The 19,841-nt window shown below is 44.8% G+C and overlaps 1 protein-coding gene across 8 annotated transcripts in view; it reads right to left on the bottom strand.

Moving 5' to 3' along the window:
* FAM118B (family with sequence similarity 118 member B) overlaps window positions 1-19,841 on the bottom strand; it is a 58,433-nt gene that overhangs the window by 28,467 nt on the left and 10,125 nt on the right. For 4 of the 8 annotated variants that reach the window (XM_040431489.1, XM_040431478.1, XM_040431512.1 and 1 more), the window contains 4 exons: window positions 7,679-7,730; window positions 7,010-7,089; window positions 1,014-1,266; window positions 649-876 (listed from right to left, as the gene is read on the bottom strand). In XM_040431489.1, coding sequence (XP_040287423.1) covers window positions 649-876; window positions 1,014-1,266; window positions 7,010-7,086 — 558 coding nt within the window. In that variant the 5' untranslated portion in view covers window positions 7,087-7,089; window positions 7,679-7,730. Of the gene's footprint in view, window positions 1-648; window positions 877-1,013; window positions 1,267-2,675; window positions 2,737-7,009; window positions 7,090-7,678; window positions 7,731-8,086; window positions 8,141-10,265; window positions 10,404-19,841 lie in introns of those variants that run through there. The other 4 variants (XM_040431506.1, XM_040431485.1, XM_040431495.1 and 1 more) reach the window with 4 other exon arrangements.

The raw sequence follows: 19,841 nt of genomic DNA, 5'->3' as shown, positions 1-19,841 counted from the left end.
CAGACAAAGATGTGAGGCGGATCATAGATTGCACATCACAAGGTAAAAATCCTCGATGCAAAAACTACCAGTCTATAAAACAAATGCATCACTGCTAGTGTTAGGCGAATCAAAACATCTGAAGTGGAATTCGATCCGAAGTTTAGGAAAAATTTGATTCGCCACGAATTCCCTCACTCTTCGCGGTAGCAAATCAATGTTTCCTAAAATGGTGGCTAAAAATAAATTATACTCACTTCATCCACTTGATCGCGGAGAGGCCATCCGCTACTGTCTTGATTGAAGAAAACCCTATAAAGGACCTGCAGCAAGCATGAAGACATCACGCTCGCCGCAGGTCCTTTGGTGGGTTTGCTTTAATCAAGCCAGGAGCGGACGGCCTCTCTGCGATCAAGTGAGCATAATTTTTATTTATTTTTTTAACCCTGGATTAACCCCCTGACCACCTAAATGTCAATCTTAGATGCCGTAATCAGAGTTGAATGTGGCATCTGAGGGGTTAAATGATGGGTGTTGGCGTGATCGCCGTTCCCAGTCATTGCACCCACTCCATACAATGAAAAGTGATTCACGAGGAAGTAATTCGTAACAAATTGAATTTTTTGATGAAATTTTCAAAACTTCACTCATCTCTAATCACCACTTCACCTTCTTCTCGTCTGTGAGGTCTATGGATTCCAGCTGTTTTCCCTGATGAACTGCGTAGATCTCGAGCAGGTTGTCAAAGTTAGTTGTCAGTACGAGTGCACCATGCTCCATGAGCTGCAGCACGGACTGTAAGAGCTGCTTCCCTGAGTCCTCCATCTTTGATTCTAGGTCATCAAAGACTTCATAGAGACAGTCCTTGAAGAAGGTGGAGCGGACATTACTGGTGCGCTGCAACGACATCAGGTGGCAGAAAATTATAACATGCACAAGGAAATGTCACAGACGGATCAGGAAACTAACCACAAGATGGCAAATTAACTGAACGGAGACCCACCCAGGTCACCAGATCATCACAGCCCCCTTACCGGTGAGAGCTTCTGAATGAGATCATGAGCTACGTGGATCAGATTTTTGTCTTCATGGAGACATTTCTGGAATTTTTTGCTCTCTTCTTCTTCTAGAAGGTCAAAGTCGATAGCAGCATCAAGCAGGGCCTGAATTAACCCTTTCCACGATTTCAGCGCAGGGACTTGAGGTGCTACAGCTGCACTGATACCGGTCCCGATCACCAGCACCAGTTCTTGGGGCTTCTTAGTCTTTAAGCTTGGTAACAGTTTCCTGTAAGACACAAAATCTGGTTTAATACAACTATTACAGAGGGTTGGCCCTGTTGCACCCAAGCGACAAACCCCCACAACCAGTTTCCAAGTAGCATTTTACCAGTATGCATGTAGCGGTATTTTGTACTTTTTTTTTTTGCCAGAAATTGCAATAGGGGAACCTACCAGAACCACCACTGCAGATGTGAACTTAGTCTAATCCAGTCTCATTCTTCTATCTGAGAATTTATATCGTAAAGTTACAAGCCCAACAACTGAGGCTGCACTACTGAGAGATTCGGATACCATGTCCCCCTACTGATTTCTGTCAGGTGCAGTGTTGAAAGGAACACCAATGTTCACACATAGGGGGGATTTATCAAAACTGGTGGAAAGAAAAACTGACTTAGTTGCCCATAGCAATCCAATCAGATTCCACCTTTCATTTTCCAAAGGAGCTCGGAAATATGAAATGTGTAATCCAATTAGTTGTTATGGGCAAATAAGCCAGTTTTCCTTTACATCAGTTTTGGTAAATCTTGCCCAGAGGAGACTAGTGCCCCAGTGACATCACCGGGTGGGCGGGTCAGAAGAGGAAGAGTAAATGGTAGGAGCAAAATGTGCAGACTGTCAGGCTGCTGGGGAGTGTGCGAGCGGGTGGAGGCTCCAGACATTTTAGTATGTAACAAATGAGCATTTCATCCTATTTCCACATTTAGCGGACATCCTGCTTACTCATTAATCAGTCTGTACCTGGGATCTGTACCTGGGATCTTACTCTTACTCATTAATCTGCTTACTCATTAATCAGTCTGTACCGGCTACAAGATGGAAGAGACCAACACTGCGGACCTCCTGGTATCGCACCACCACTAACAGCGACATTGTATATTAACACCTACAGACCATGTATCTCTACGGATGCATCAGATGAGAGAATTACTGGATCAGAAACTGGCAGGACAGAGTCTGAACGTTACACGATCTGCTCCCAGGACACTGATATTAAGGCCCACAACCTCCTATACAAAGTATATGGCTGCATGTGCCGGGAGGAGAATGTAACAAACAGAGTTACATAGTGAAATCATCAAAGTCCGCAGCAGTACAGAGTATTTAAGCTCATACTGCTAAAATCTATGCTACATTTCAAACTAACTGTATGGGTGCAACCTTGAACCAGGGTGGCGGAACAATACAAAGGCACTGAACGCTTTCAACAGCAGCTGCCACTAGGGGTAGGTGACCTATGAATATATACAGTGGAAGCTGTACAGTATAAATCCATCTGTAGTGAGCTCCCTCTAGTAGAGGCTGGAGGCACAATTTTATTTTGGAACTGGTTGTGAAGGGAAGCAGAATTTGGAGATCGGTATCAGAGAAATTCAGCTAAAATATATTATGAAATAAAATCGTAATTAGACTTACCGGTAATTTTGTTTCCTTGAATCCACCATGACGGCTACCATAGATAGATGACCTTTGTCCTCTATAGGGGCAGGAACACAGAGAGTTTAAAAGGCCACCACCCACTCTCACCCTCAGTGTTTTACAAATCACCAAAGTGGATGCAGTTTAAGTGTCTATAAAATAAAGCTCATCTAAATAGGTATAGACCAAGTGATTATAATTATATATAATTTTTATTTTTATTTTTTTTTATTTTTTTTTGCGAGCAAAGAACCTGAGTATTACGTCATACTCCGATCTTAAATATGTACAGGGTGGGAATAACCGAGCAGTCATGGTGGATTCAAGGAAACAAAATTACCGGTAAGTCTAATTACGGTTTTCCTTATCATCCACCATGACGGCTGCCATAGAGAACTACCAGATTATTTGGTAGGGGGGGTAATAGCAGCTTGCAGAATTTTTTGACCAAAGGACAAATCTGCCCCAGCTGAAACATTAACACGATAGCGTTTTATAAACGTGTTTATACTTGACCAGCTAGCCGCTTTGCAGATGGTATCCAGTGAAACGCCAGCCTTCTCTGCCCAAGAGGATGCCATTGCCCTGGTGGAATGGGCTCTAATGTTGGTCGAGCTAGACAGACCTACCATGGAGTAACAGCATGAGATGGTAGATTTAATCCAGCGCCCGATAGAGGCCTTGGAAAAATTTTTCCCCTTTGTTCTGCCGAGCAAACTGAACTAGGAGATTATCATCTTTCCTAAAATCTTTGGTGACTGTCAGATACAGGATAATGGTCTCTCTTACGTCCAGGAGATGGAATTGTGTCTCGTCTGGGCTAAGAACGTCTGTAGGGAAGGATGGCAGAATGATTTCCTGGTCCCTGTGGAAGTTTGATACCACCTTGGGAAGGAAACCCGGATCTAATTTAAGTGCAATTCTGTCTGAAAATACCGAAAGGTAGGGTTCTCGGCAGGATAGGGCCTGGATTTCCCCTAAGCGTCTGGCCGATGTAATGGGGATTAGAAATGCTGTCTTGTACGACAGCTGTTTGATAGAGATGTCTGACAAAGGTGTGAATGGGGGCTTCGTCAGACCTCTCAATACTATGTTTAGGTCCCATTGTGGTACCCTCGGGGTAAGGGACGGTCTTATTCTGGACGCTGCCCGTATAAACCTCCTAAGTATTTCTTCCATATTTTAAGATAAATAGCCGTGGTGACTTTCTTACGGCTGGATTTCAGAGTATTAATAACCTTTCCTTGAGATTTATGATGGTACGAGAGGATCAGTCGGGTTTTTGGACCAGGAATAGGTCTTGAGTAAAACCCCCTCCCCTTTCTGGCTTGGGGACCTCTGTTATGACGCCTGAAATTTTAAAGTCTAAGACTCCCTGCCAGATTTTTTTTAACACGCTTGGGCTGTGGGATGTCACCTGAAATCTTTTTGGGGGTTTTGAGGATTTTGGGTCACCTTCTGCCATGGCGATAGAAAATTCCTCAATCTTCCCCTGACGCTGGCGTCATTGCTTATCGGACTGTTTATTCTGGGGATTAAGGAGGAAACCCCTGCCTTTGCCTCCTTTTGGATAACTCCATCGTCCAGTCTTCCTTTTACCTCTATAGGATTTTAACTGGGAAGAGTAGGGACGAAAATGTTTTTTCTTTTTCTCTTCTGGGAATCCTTTTTTTGTATCAACTGCCTTTTCTAAGATTGTGTCGAGAACAGGCCCGAACACATACTCTCCAGAGAAGGCAATGGAGCACAGTTTGGCTTTTGATGCTCTGTCGCCCCCCCAGGACTTAACCCATAACGCCCTTCTTGCAGCATTTGAAAGAGCTGCGTCCTTCGCGGCGAATCTGACAGATTCCACAGAGGCGTCAGCTAAAAAGTCCGTGGGGGACCTAAGAAGGGGGATGGAACCTAGGACTTCTTCCCTGGGAGTCTTGTTTTTTTAAATGATTCTCAAGCTCATTAAGCCAGATATACATAGTTCTGGCAACGGATGTCGCTGCTATGTTGGTCTTAATACCCAACATGGAGGTCTCCCAGCATTTACGTAGCGGAGAATCGGCTTTCCTCTCCATTGGGTCAGATGATTGTGAAGAGTCCTCAAATGGGAGGGAAGTCTTTTTTACCACCTTTGCGACCTGAACATCGATTTTTGGTGTCTCATTAAAGATTTTTGTTTCGGCTGGGTCAAACAACAATCTTTGTCTAAATTCTCTAGAGACCCCCAGTCTCTTTTCAGGATCACTCCATTCGTCTAGGATCATGTCCCTTATATTTTCATTTACGGGAAAGACTTTAGATTTTTTTTGTTCTAAGTCCCCCAAACATTTCATCTTGAACCGATTTGGGCTTTTGGACATCCTCGATGCCCATAGTAGACTGTACGGCTCCCAAAAGGTCGTCAATGTCTTCAGAAGAAAAATAAAATTTTCTTGCGTCCTCCACAATTTTGCCCTCAGACAAGTTTTCGTCTTGATCCAACTGTCTGGAGTCGGAGGCACCCAAGTCCATATCCTCATCATCAGAGGAGGATGGAATCGATATTCTGTTTTTTTTGGGCGGAGGTAAGGAAACAGACTTAAGCGAGGCCAAGAAGGACTTAATTTCGCTCTGTATCATGGACTTAACCTCCATGAGGATAGACGGCTGTTCCTCTTTTACCAGATCATTAATACAAGGCTGACAGAGTTTTTTTGTATAGCCTTCCTGTAGCCTTTTAGCACAAGTAGCACATCTTGCGTTTCTGGCCTTGATCTTAGCTTTTGCCCCCTATAAGAGAGGAGCGACTATGCATTAGGCAAGTATAAGGCACACAGAAAGAAACAATTTGTTTCTTATCCCCCACATGGTAACTCACTGTTGGAGTGGCCGAGGGGGGGGTCCGCCGATTCCATGAGGCTTGCCGGGGTATCTGTAGCAGACATCTCCTGGAGCTGACAGGACTTCACAGTGGAGGCAAGGATTATTCGAATGTGCCGCTCTTTACATGCCGAGCGGCGTTTGACGTCATTGGTATGCGCGCGCACGTGCTCTCCACTGTAGCCTAGCTCCACCCCACCCGGAAATGCCATAGTGTCGGACCTGCGGCAGGTAGGGATACCGGCGTGCCGTGCTCATGGCGGTCTGCTTCCGCACTGGAGGGAAGGGAGACCCGGGATATGGAGGGAAAACAGGCCCCCGATAACAGGGACGAGTTCCCTTAAGTGCTACACCTCTGCCCAGCATTGGAATATACCGCAGGAGGGCAGAGGGAGATAGGAAACGATACCGCACAATACAGGTACCTAACAATTGTTTTCTTAAAGTGATACCTCCTGCCGGAGGTGCTCTGTTTAGGTGCTCCATAGGGACAGGAAAACACTGAGGGTGAGAGTGGGTGGTGGCCTTTTAAACTCTCTGTATTCCTGCCCCTATAGAGGACAAAGGTCATTTCTGTATGATAGCCGTCATGGTGGATGATAAGGAAATCTTTATTTATTTTTTATGCATGCATGCGCTTAGGCATTACTATATGTGAGACAACCCCTCACTCCATCACAAAATCCTGGGTAGATTTTCCCATCATGAACATTTCATCAACACGCTTTAATACGTTTTCATCTCATAGGTGAGATCTGGCGCCTGCACATGTAGTGCCCTTCTCCTGAATTACTTTACAGCATGCTGCTTGACTTAAGAACCTGCTTGTTTCTGCTCCGTGATCTGTCGAGGACAGACTGTACGATCCTGGAGAAAAAGAGCGTTCTTCTAGGGATTAGAGACGGATACTGGTAAGGGACTGGCTGCTCAGTTTTGGCAGGGGCTGCTGGTGGTGGGGGGGGAGGCATTCCTTGCACAAGTGGCCGCCTCTGTAATTTTAACCCATGCAAAGTAGCAAAGGTGAAAGTAGGTGGGAAATAAATAGTAATAATACACAACCTATATAATATAAGAAGATAGTGCCAAATGACAGTTAAATTGGTGCTTATCTAATAGTGTCAGTATCATAGTGCCCTAAAATATTTCCTATCGTGCTATACAGTGAACACATAACAGAGCCATATGGTGCCAAATAACAGTTCCTTCATTTGCCCTTATAACACTGCCATATTATGTCTATGTGATAGTGTGGTACAGAAAATTCATAACACAGTTATAGCAAAAAGAATTGGGGGAAGAAGGATTGTGTCTGAAATTACATGACCCTGAAAATGTCCTCTATTCTGCCCCCCCCCCCAGTTGAGGGTACAGTAACACATCAGGTTGCGGAGTTGGGCATTACATTGTAGCCATACTATACTATGTGAGAGACCACAAGGCAGTGACTTGGAGGGTCTAGATAAAGGGTGACCTCTTACCTGGGCTTCTTGGCTGGGGGAATGCCGTCTTCTATCAGCGTCAGCCTCTCTGACTTTAGGTGCAGAGCAGAAGCCATCGACTGCGAGACAGAAGATACAATGTTTACTCCCTGGTCCGAAACAAAACCTCGACAGAACTGAACTAAGACTCCTACAGCATACAATGGTACATTCACAATCAATTCCCTACTTTATCTCCTTCCTCTTTTCTGGTGCCTATCCCCTTCCATGCACATCCCTGGAAAACCTCATAACCCTAACCCAACGCTACTCCAGCAGTAATAAATGATCTATGGCCCCACAAACTCACCACACTGGGGCCACAAGCTGGGAGCTGATGGGACACTGGATGAATATCTGGGCCCTAAAGTAAAAATTAGCCCAATGTATTTGGCAAGAGAAGTTAGACTCTGTTCCTACACCACTGTGGGATCCTGTATCCGCACTCGTAACGTCTATACAGCTTTCTTTGTGATTATACTGGAAATGTAAAAAAATAAATAATCATCCCCGGTCTAAAAAGTGATTGTTTTCCAAGATAGCGGTGATTGTGGGGAAGGGCAGCCAAGAAGCAGGCAGGCGTCACCATGGCAGCACAGGCAGGAATCGGGAAGTGGCCACCCCGGGCCCAGAGTTTCCAGCTGCTCTGCACATTAGTGACATTCTTACCTTACAGTGCCAGACACTTCCTGGTGGTGCGAGCGCTCAGATCATCAAGACCCTGCAAGGAGGAGAGGAAGGAAGACATCATCAGCTCAGAGACTGTGTCACATCTGGAGGATACCACCATTCATATCACACAGGTTAAAGGGGGCCTCCGCTTTATATCAGCAAAGCTTAGTCACGCTATAATGAAAAAGTTCTACCGCAGCTTTCTAAAAGTTTCTTCAATGACATCCAGAGGCGTGAAGCCAGTGCAGACATAAAACTTCTCACAGCTGAGGATCTGCTACAATGTATCGGTCCAGACGATCCTCTCTTAACTGAGCTGCGGACTGACGCATTCTACTTGCACTGGTACATTGTAGCAAACCATCAGGACACAAGAGAGATTTGTAATGCTGATGTAATGCTCACGGGCAATTCTCTAGACTGGGTAATAGTTCTGATCAGCCCATAGCCACTGAAAGCAGGTGGGGATTTTGAAATCGTGAGGAGGGGAAACACAAATCATCACCTAATTAGCATAGCTGACCACACCCACTATACGAAGTTCCTTTTGTTGCGACCATGAAAGGAAGAGGCTACGATAATGAGGTAAAGCATGAGAGATTTCACAATGTTTTCCCTGAGGAAACATTGGAGTTACACTGCGACTAGTTTTCCTGCGATTCATAGGTGACTTTTAGAGATACATTACGCACTACGAACGGCACAGGCAGCAGCACATTCTAGGCAGGCTTTAATAGCTAAATGATAAAGTACATGGAAGATATACTAGATTGGACTGTAGTATTCAGGTTAACTTGCCATGATAAATAAGTGGGTATGGGTTGCAGTTTGGGCACTCGGTCTGTAAAAGGTTCGCCTAGGCTAGGCTATAAGAAGATTGCCAACACCCTGAAACTGAGCTGCAGCACGATGGCCAAGACCATACAGCGGTTTAACAAGGTTCCACTCAGAACAGGCCTCGCCATGGTCGACCAAAGAAGTTGAGAGCACGAGCTCAGCGTCATATCCAGAGGTTGTCTTTTCAAAATAGATGTATGATGTATAATAGATGTATGAGTGCTGCCAGCATTGCTGCAGGGGTTACAGGAGTGAGGGGGGGGGGGGGGGGGGGGGGGGTCAGCCTGTCAGTGCTAAGTCCATACACTGAATACAGCATCAAACTGGTCTGCATGGCTGACATCCCAGAAGGAAGCCTCCTCTAAAGATGATGTACAAGAAAGCCCGCAAAGAAGACAAGCAGACTAAGGACATGGATTACTGGAACCATGTCCTGTGGTCTGATGAGACCAAGATAAACTCATTTGGTTCAGATGGTGTCAAGCGTGTCTGGCGGCAACCAGGTGAGGGGTACAAAGACAAGTGTGTCCTGCCTACAGTCAAGCATGGTGGTGGCAGAGTCATGGTTTGGGGCTGTATGAGTGCTGCCGGCTGTGGGGAGCTACAGGTCATTGAGGGAACCATGAATGCCAACATGTACTGTGACATACTGAAGCAGAGCATCATCCCTTCCCTTAGGAAACTGGGCCGCAGGGCAGTATTCCAACATGATAACACCCCAAACATACCTTCAAGACGACCACTGCCTTCCTAAAAAAAACTGAGGGTAAAGGTGCTGGACTGGGCAAGCATGTCTCTAGACCTAAACCCTATTTAACATCCTCAAATGGAAGGTGGAGGAGCGCAAGGTCTCTAACATCCATCAGCTCCGTGATGTTGTCATGGAGGAATAGAAGAGGGTACTCACTTTTGTTGGCAGCGGTTTAGACATTAAAGGGGTTATCCCATCTTAGACAATGGGGGCATATCGCTAGGATATGCCCCCATTGTCTGATCGATGCGGGTCCCACCTCTGGGACCCGCACCTACGATGAGAACGGAACCGGGGAGAGTTGTGGCTGGAGGACCCCGGGTTTCCCAGGGTCCGTCCACCACCAGGCACAGCTCCCCGCCTCTCCCATTGAAGTGAATGGGAGCGCACCACGCATGCGCGGCCAACGCTCCCATTCATTTCTATGGGGCCGACGGAAATAGCCGAGCCAGCAGTCGGCTATTTTCAGCGGCTCCATAGAAATGAACGGAGGGCGGCTGCGCATGCGCAGTGCGCCCTCCTCCACTTTCTCCGTTCTCCTTGTAGGTGCAGGTCCCAGCGGTGGGACCCGCACCTATCAGACAATGGGGGCATATCCTAGCGATATGCCCCCATTGTCTAAGATGGGATAACCCCTTTAATGGTGTGTTGAGCTATGTTGAGGGCACACCAAATTTTCAGTTATACAAGCTGTACGCTGACTACTTTACATTGTATTGAAGTGTCATATCTTCAGTGTTGTCACATGAAAAGATAAAATAAAATATTTACGAAAATTGGAGGGGTGTACTCAATTTTGTGAGATACTGTACCTCCTAGACACAAACTGGTGAGGTGACCTGTACCTTTAAGAGCAGCAAAATCACAGCAACGTTCAGATGCAGAAAACAGGCTGAATACAGCCAGGCAGGGTCCAGCACAAGAGCTGACAATCTAATGTACATGTAAATAATAGAAAGAGCCCATCCCCTGGCACCATACAGCGACATGACATACCTCACCTATGTGGAGAGCAGGCATCAGCTGTGTCAGATGTGTGCGTTCAGGTTATATCCAGCCCTGTCTAGTCACAGCTCAGATTTCTCTAGGAAAATGATGTAAGGGGAACAGAGGCTGGAACAACGGGTGCCCAAGAGTCATCCGCGGACTAGGGGGAGGGGGCAATGATTATCCAGAGTAGTAACTAGTGCAGCCTGGGCTCTATTCCAGGACATGGAATGAGAAGAGGAGGAGATTTCAGGGGGCAGCAAGTGGGCTCGCCCAAAGGACTTTAACCTGCAGTGAAGACTGCCGAATCTGTATTAGTGTCTGACGACTATTGCACCTGTAGCAGCAACTGCCCCTTGTACTGACCACTACTGCCCCCTATAGTGACGACTACTGCACCTGTAGCAGCAACTGCCCCTTGTACTGACCACTACTGCCCCCTGTACTGACGACTACTGCACCTGTAGCACCAACTGCCCATCTCCGCAGGGAGGACTACTGCACCTGTAGCAGCAACTGCCCCCTGTAGCGACGACTACTTCCCCCTGTAGCGGCAAATTCCCCCCCTATAGTGACGACCACTGCACTTGTAGTAGCAACTACCCCCTATAGTGACTACTATTGCACCTGTAGCAGCAGCTGCTCCATGTAGTGACAACTACTGCACTTATAGCAGCAAATGACCCCCTCCCCTATTGTGACGACTACTGCCCCCTGTAGCCACAACTGCTCCATGTTGTGACGACCACTGCACCTGTAATAGCAACTGCCCCCCAACTGTAATGAAGACTACTCATCCTGTAGCAGTAAATGACCTTTCCCCCATAGTGAGAACTACTGCAGTTGTACTAGTAGTGAATGCTTCACCTGTGGCCCAAATGGAATATTCACACACTTTGGGGGTCATTTACCATGCTCGGCTGTTTTTTTTAAGAGTGCGATTAGACCGGAGTAGTGGATTAGCCTGTCACTATTTTCTATAGTATGAGGAGTCACACAGCAGGTGATCAATTAGGCGAGGAGTCTTATAGGAAAGCTAGGTGACAACCAATATGGCTACCGTAACAGCAAAGAGTTGTCACACCACTTTCCTAGAGCCATGAATGCCTAATTAGACTAGAGAAAATCTGGGTGACAACCACTGGGCGACATACACTAGTTACTGGACTATGAATGCCTCTTCCCGCATTAGATTGTAAGCTCTTGTGGCCAGAGATCTCTCCTCTCTGGTATAGGTCATTCTGTTTTATTATTACAATGTGGCCGATCCTCAAGTCTGTGGTCAATTTGTGTTTCTTAGGGCTCATTCAGACGGCCGTAGTGTTTTGCGGTCGGATCCGCTAAACACGGATACTGGCCTATATCCACTATGACAGAAAATGCCTATTCTTGTCCGCAATTGCGGGGCCAAAGAACGGAACTACGGATGCTGTCCGCATCTTTTGCATCCCCGTTGAAATGAATCGGACTGCACACTTTGTGCAAAATTGTAGAACGGGTGCGGAACCAAACATACGTCCGTCTGAATGAGCCCTTAAAATAATATACCAGTTTCCAGTAGGGCACTTTTACAAAAACAGACAGCCCTATGCCACTCAGTGCCCGCTTATCTGTCTATCGTCTGCTGCTCCCTTTAAAAGGGGTTACGCAGTGTCTGGACACTGGTGACCTATGGATGACATTCCCATTGTTGCTGTATCCTCGTCTGTATGCCAATAGATGTGGAGGTTAATACTTATGCAAACTTGCACTTTGCCTGGCAATTAAAAAGGGTTGTGCAGTGTCAGGATACTGATGACATGTCCTCGGTACTCATCCGAGTGAATGGTACGAGTAGCTGTACGAGCTAGACGAGCGCTGCAGCCTCTTCAAACAGCAGATGGTAGGGGCGACGGGGGGGGGTCGGACCCCTCCAATCTGATAATGATGGCTTATGCTGAGGATAGGTCATTAATGTCCTGACACTGCACAAACTAACTGCCAGGCAAAGTGCAAGTTTGCAGAAGTATTAACATCCACATCCATCAGGATAAAGTCAAGAATACAAACGTGATGGAATGTGCGGGTGGGGAGCTGGGAGACACCCCCCTCCAAGACACAAGAGGAAGCAGAAGATATCCACATGAAACTGCATAGTACCAGCAATCTGTTGCGAATGCTTACTCTGGGGTCCAGTAATCCAGAATGTCTGATAATCAGTAGTTTTTACTGATGACATAAATAGGAATTCTCCCACGTTTCAGGGAGTTCGCCTTTACGCTGTGTTGACCGCCTGCGTCTTGTTCAGGGTAAATTGTGTCCAGAAGTAAAAGACAGTAAATTTGTCGCAGCTGAAGTCCATGCCCCCACCACTCACAAGTGTCGAGGATGGAGCAAAAACGCCCATGCGACTAAATACTGTCATTTTAAAAAGTCACAAAACAGGGTCACGTAACTTTCTTTTATGCCCAAAACTGGCATATCGCTGATAGTAAATGACCCCCCAATGTGTTAACGTCATATCTGTTTGGTAAGTGGGGGACAGGACATGGGAGTCTCTCCTTAGGTGGATTACTAGAAAAATGCAAATGTCATTTTGTAGGTGACATTTGCACAATCCTCTCGATGTCACTGTTACAGTGGGACGGATGTGAAGGATTAGTAGTAAGAACACAAGAGAAAGACGCAGCATGAAGATCATAACTCCAAATAATTTGGGAAATCTCCAATCCTGAAGCGTCCTTGTCCTTAAGGGCTCCGGTGTGCCCCCCGTGGCCGTATTGCGGCCCGCATACAGCGGGTACGCAATACATGGGCACCGGCCGTGTGCACTCCGCATCACGGATCCCGGATCCATTCACCAATGGGTCCGCAATCACGGAGATGCCAGACGGAGGCATGGATCGGAACCCCACGGAAGCACTACGGAGTGCTTCCGTGGGGTTTCTGGCCGTGCCTCCACACCGCAAAAAAGTAGCGCATGCACTACTTTTTTGCGGTGCGGACCGTCGGATGCGGATCGCGGACCCCATTCAAGTGAATGGGTCCGCGATCCGCATGCCGCTGCCCCGCGGTCTGTGCCCGTGCATTGCGGTCCGCAGCACGGGCACAGAGCCCTTACACTCGTGGGCATGAGCCCTAAGGGTGTATTCACAAGTCTTTCACAGCACCAAAATGCACATCATGCCTGCCACTTGTGATTAACCCTTATTAATATTCCATTTGTGTCTGACGTCTCCCAGGAAAATAACAGATGCTGATGACATCCACTAAGTATCGGTTCCCTATGCAACTTTTCCTAGTTCCAGAACAGCACATACACAGTCGAGTCACGTTATTCTAACTGCTTCCTACTTTCGACATTGGCAGCATGTAGCACATGAAGAAGTCCCGTGTGGTGAGCTGGCTTGGTGGGTATATAAGGGATGTGACAGGCTGTCTGCAGACATATCCTTCGTTCTGTCCTGGGTAAAAGGGACGATTTATCCGTTGTAAAGAGAGATAATTATTGGCTTTCAGGCCAAGGGTGGCAGTATTTCTGAAACTGAGCAGATTGTGAACTGTTCACTTGCTGCTGTGCAGAAAGTGTATCGTGAGGGGACAAATGGCATCATTGTCAATAAGCGATGTGGAAACCGAACTGCACTGCTATGGATGTGTGTGGTGAACGACGGCTAGGTGCATGAGGGCGGACTGACGCTACAGTGCAGCAGCTCACTGCCAAAATGAACCAGGGGGCTACAATATTCATGGCAGTACCGGAATTGGACCTCTGCTGATTGGTAAAGGGTTGCCCTCTCCGATGAATTACGTTTTCTGCTTCATCGAACGGATGGACGTTGGTGTGTCAGGTGATTAACATCAGAGAACAAACACCCTGAAACCATTGCTGGAGGAGCACAAGCTGGTGGTGGCAGCGTTATGGTCTGGGAAATGTTTTCATTGCATTCTATGGACCTACTCATCCATGTGGAAGGCACGCTCAAGTAGGGTTGTACCAGGTATCCAACTTTCGATACCTAATCGATACTCTTGCACCCGGATTGATCCAATACCGGGATTTGCTATTTTCCGACACTTTGCTGTGCTACTGCACAGCCTAGAATCTTAGAGAACATGCCCTCGGCGCGCACCATGTTCTCCTCAGCCGGAAAACTGGGGAAGGAGGGAGTCCCTCCCCACTGTGATCCGGCCACCACTGCCACCAATGTAAAGATTAAGGGAGGGGGCGGTTGGCCACTGCACCACCAATTAATATAATGAACCCCTTAATGCAAATGTAGGCAGCGGGTGCCGGCCGTATCACATATCCGGCAACCAGCCTCAATGACAGAGAACAGCAATCCCGCTCAATTAACCCTTCAGGTGTGGCACCTGAGGGGTTAATTGACACGGTTCGGCAGGATCTCTGTTATTGAGGCCATCTACATTTGTATTAAGGGGTTACTTATATTCATTGGTGGCGCAGTGGCCACTGCCCCCCCCCTCCTCAGTATTTTCATTGGTGGCTGTGGCAGCGTTGAAATCGTGGGGCTCCGATCGGTTACCATGGCAGCCAGGACGCTGCTGAAGCCATCCATGGCTGCCATAGTAAGCCCCCTGCTGTTGTGTGCACAAATGACAGTGCAGCAGGGACAGTGTAAAATCTTATTCATCTTAATAGATCTCTATTAGGGTGAATAGAACAAGGGTTCTAGCCCCTAAGGGGGCTAGTAGTTATTAACCACTTCCAGACTGGGCCATTTGCCCCTTTCCTGACCAGGCCAAATTTAGCAAATCTGACATGTATCACTTTATGTGGTAATAACTTTGGAACACTTACTTATCCAAGCCATTCTGAGATTGTTTTCTCGTGACACATTGTACATAATGTTAATGGTAAATTTTAGTCAATTTGTTTTACCTTTATTTATAAAAGAAAATCCAAAAGTTAAGGAAAATTTGAAAAAATTCACTGTTTTCTAAATTTGAATCTCTCTGCTTTTAAGGGCTCATGTACAGTCGTGGCCAAAAGTTTTGAGAATGACACAAATATTAGTTTTCACAAAGTTTGCTGCTAAACTGCTTTTAGATCTTTGTTTCAGTTGTTTCTGTGATGTAGTGAAATATAATTACACGCACTTCATACGTTTCAATGGCTTTTATCGACAATTACATGACATTTATGCAAAGAGTCAGTATTTGCAGTGTTGGCCCTTCTTTTTCAGGACCTCTGCATTTCGACTGGGCATGCTCTCAATCAACTTCTGGGCCAATTCCTGACTGATAGCAACCCATTCTTTCATAATCACTTCTTGGAGTTTTGCAGAATTTGTGGGTTTTTGTTTGTCCACAAGTTCTCAATGGGATTAAGATCTGAGGAGTTTCCAGGCCATGGACCCAAAATGTCAATGTTTTGGTCCCCGAGCCACTTAGTTATCACTTTTGCCTTATGGCACGGTGCTCCATCGTGCTGGAAAATGCATTGTTCTTCACCAAACTGTTGTTGGATTGTTGGAAGAAGTTGCTGTTGGAGGGTGTTTTGGTACCATTCTTTATTCATGGCTGTGTTTTTGGGCAAAATTGTGAGTGAGCCCACTCCCTTGGATGAGAGGCAACCCCACACATGAATGGTCTCAGGATGCTTTACTGTTGGCATGACACAGGACTGATGGTAGGGCTCACCTTTTCTTCTCCGGACAAGCCTTTTTCCAGATGCCCCAAACAATCGGAAAGAGGCTTCATCGGAGAATATGACTTTACCCCAGTCCTCAGCAGTCCATTCACCAAACTTTCTGCAGAAGATCAATCTGTCCCTGATGTTTTTTTTGGAGAGAAGTGGCTTCTTTGCTGCCCTTCTTGACACCAGGCCATCTTCCAAAAGTCTTCGCCTCACTGTGCGTGCAGATGCGCTCACACCTGCCTGCTGCCATTCATGAGCAAGCTCTGCACTGGTGGCACTCCGATCCCGCAGCTGAATCCTCTTTAGGAGACGATCCTGGCGCTTGCTGGACTTTCTTGGATGCTCTGAAGCCTTCTTAACAAGAATTGAACCTCTTTCCTTGAAGTTCTTGATGATCCTATAAATTGTTGATTGAGGTGCAATCTTAGTAGCCACAATATCCCTGCCTGTGAAGCCATTTTTATGCAACGCAATGATGGCTGCACGCGTTTCTTTGCAGGTCACCATGGTTAACAATGGAAGAACAATGATTTCATGCATCACCCTCCTTTTAACATGTCAAATCTGCCATTTTAACCCAATCAGCCTGACATAATGATCTCCAGCCTTAAGCTCGTCAACATTCTCACCTGAGTTAACAAGACGATTACTGAAATGATCTCAGCAGGTCCTTTAATGACAGCAATGAAATGCAGTGGAAAGGTTTTTTTTTGGATTAAGTTAATTTTCATGGCAAAGAAGGACTATGCAATTCATCTGATCACTCTTCAGAATATTCTGGAGTATATGCAAATTGCTATTATAAAAACTTAAGCAGCAACTTTTCCAATTTCCAATATTTATGCAATTCTCAAAACTTTTGGCCACGACTGTACACGTACGTATATGCTTTCCGTGTCCGTTCCGTTTTATTTCTGAACTGTATATGGAATCATTCATTTCAGTGGGTCCGCAAAAAAAAAAAACGGAAGTTACTCTGTGTGCATTCCGTTTCCGTATTTCCGTTCCGCAAAAAAATAGAACATGTCCTATTATTATCAAAGAAATAGATGGGCACTCTAATATCCAGACCACAAATTTTGTATAATCACAATATTAATATTTATTAACACATATATAAAATTGATATATATAGTAAATTCCAGATACGTAGGATTGCTCCAAATCAGGAATATATGCAGGGACAATCTGATTAATATCTTCAATAACTATAAAATCGGCACCTTGACACTATTAGGATTGTTTCTTCAATACTAGCACACTGGGATTTTGTATTTTTCTTCACATTTATTTTATAGGCAGCAGGCATATTGATTTTATTTGTCCAGTCAATACTCCACTACAGTGGGAGCCTCCATATGTTTGCAGATTGGACGGATTTGACTAGGTTAACCATAACAGCAGTTCCATTCAACCTGCAAAAGTTTATTGTGTATTTTTAGTGGCTACTACCAGCATTTTATTGTGCAGTTTATTTCTATTGTGTATTTTACTGTGCATCGACAGGCCTGTATTTTATAGTTATTGAAGATATTAATTAGATTGTCCCTGCATATATTCCTGATTTGGAGCAATCCTATGTATCTGGAATTTACTATATATATCAATTTTATATATGTGTTAATAAATATTAATATTGTGATTATACTAAATTTGTGGTCCGGATATTAGAGTGCCCATCTATTTCTTTGATATTAAATTTTGCTGCCGTGAGTGCGACATTAGATTGGTGCACCTGGCCATCCCAAATCAGAGGCAGAGCCGTCCTATATCCCCTCATGTCCTATTATTTCCCACATTACGGACAAGGATAGTACTATTCTATCAGGGGCCAGCTGTTCCGTTCCATTTTTTGCAGACCGCCAAATACATACGGTTGTGTGCATGAGCCCTAAGACAGATAGTGATACCTCATAAAATACTCAATTAACAATCATCATATGTCTACTTTATGTTGGCATCATTTTAGTAAAGTTATTTTATTTTTTTAGGATGTTAAAAGGTTTAGAATTTTAGAAGCAATTTTTGAAATTTTTAAGAACAAATTTTTAAGAACATATCAACTTTTTTAAGGACCAGTTCAGTTATGAAATCACTTTGAGGAGCTCACATAATGGAAACCACCCATAAATTAGCCCATTTCAGAAACGACACCCCTCAAACTATTCAAAACTGGTTGTAGAAATGTTGTTAACCCTCTAAGTATTCCACAGGAAGTAAAGCAAAATAGATTCTGCAGTTTACAGAAACAGCCCATATGTGGTCGTAAACTGCTGTATGGGCACACGGCAGGGCACAAAAGGCAAGGAGCGCCATATGGTTTTTGGTGGGCAGATTTTAAAAAGACCTTGAGGTAACCCCACAGTGAAAACCCACAAAAAGTGACCACATTTTGTAAACTACACCACCCAAGGAATTTTTAAGGGGTGTAGTGAGCACTTGACCCAACAGGCTTTTCATAGAATTTATAATACTTGGCTGTGAAAATGAAAAATACAATTTTTATTATTTTTACAAGAAAATGGTGCTTTAGCCCCAAACTTTCTTTTTCACAAAAGATAACCAGAGAATATCTCCCTACAATTTGCTACCCATTTTCTCCTGAATACAGTAACACCCCAATTGTGGTTTTAAACTGTTATTTTGAGATATGCCAGGGCTCAGAAGGGAAGGAGCGGCATCTGGATTTTCTAACATGGAATTTTCTGTCATGGTTTTTAAGAGTGATAACTTTTAAATTTTTTGTTGACTGAGCTGCGTGAGGGCTTATTTTGTGCGAGGCAAGCTGTCAATTTTATTGGCACCATTTTGGGGTACTTTCTGGTTCCTTTTTATCTCATTTCTGGGAGGTGAAGTAACAAAAAAAAGCAGTTTGGTGTAATTTTTCCATCTTAATACAATAAGAAAATTTTTAGAACAACTCATGTATTTGTGTTGCCATGTTTCTGGCTATGGTCTTGTGAGAGGGCTTGTTTTTTATGGGATGAGGTGACGTTTTTGTTGCTACCATTCCGGGGTACATGTGACATTTTGATTGATTGAGATTATGTTTTTGGGAGTTGACCAAAAATATAAAAAAGCTGTTTTGGAGTAATTTTTATTTGTTTTTGTTTTTTAACGACGTTCACTTGATGGGGTAGATTATGTGATATATTTGGTATTGCCATGTCTAACAACTGGCTCTACAAAAATGTCTATTATTAATTAATTTATTTTTTTACGTTTTACACAAGAGCATTAGCGTGCAGCTGTCATCTCTGAATAGACGTTCTAAAACGTCCGATCAGAAATAAACCCGACCACCCAGGACATTTATAGTCAATGAGCGGTCGGGAAGTGGTTAAATGAAAAGTAAAAAAATTTAAAGTTGAAAAAACAAAAATATTAAAAATCTAAATCACGCCCTTTCCCAATTTTACATATTAAATATATAAAAATAAACATATTAGGTATCGCCACGTCTAAAAAAGTCCGAACTATTAAAATATAAAAAAATATATCTCCTATGTGGTGAACGCTGTAACAGGAAAAAAAAAAAGGATTATTGCTATCAGTAATTTGATTTTCCTCAGTCCATGACACCACCAGGAGAAAGGGTCCTCCCAGGACAGGAAACCCAGAGGTATTTAGGAAGCAGGGGCCTCTCCATCCCTCTGTGGTTTTCAGAGACGAACGAGAGCACCCCCGAAATCCATGCTTCTGAGACATCTGAATCCACATGCTTTTAATTCATCTAAGGCTGGTTTCACACGGGCGTTGCGGATTGGGGCCGGATGCGTTCAGAGTGCGTTCAGTGAAATTCGCACTATTTTGCAAGCAAGTTCAGTCAGTTTTGTCTGCGGTTGCGTTTAGTTGTTCAGTTTTTTCTGCGCGGGTGCAATGCGTTTTGATGCGTTTTTTACGCGCATGATAAAAAAGTGAATGTTTACAAACAACATCTCTTA

This window comes from Bufo bufo, chromosome 1 (assembly GCF_905171765.1).
Source record: "Bufo bufo chromosome 1, aBufBuf1.1, whole genome shotgun sequence".
Taxonomy (NCBI): Eukaryota; Metazoa; Chordata; class Amphibia; order Anura; family Bufonidae; genus Bufo; species Bufo bufo.
Note: the sequence above shows the minus strand (reverse complement) of the source record. Positions and strands in the feature narration are given on the sequence as shown.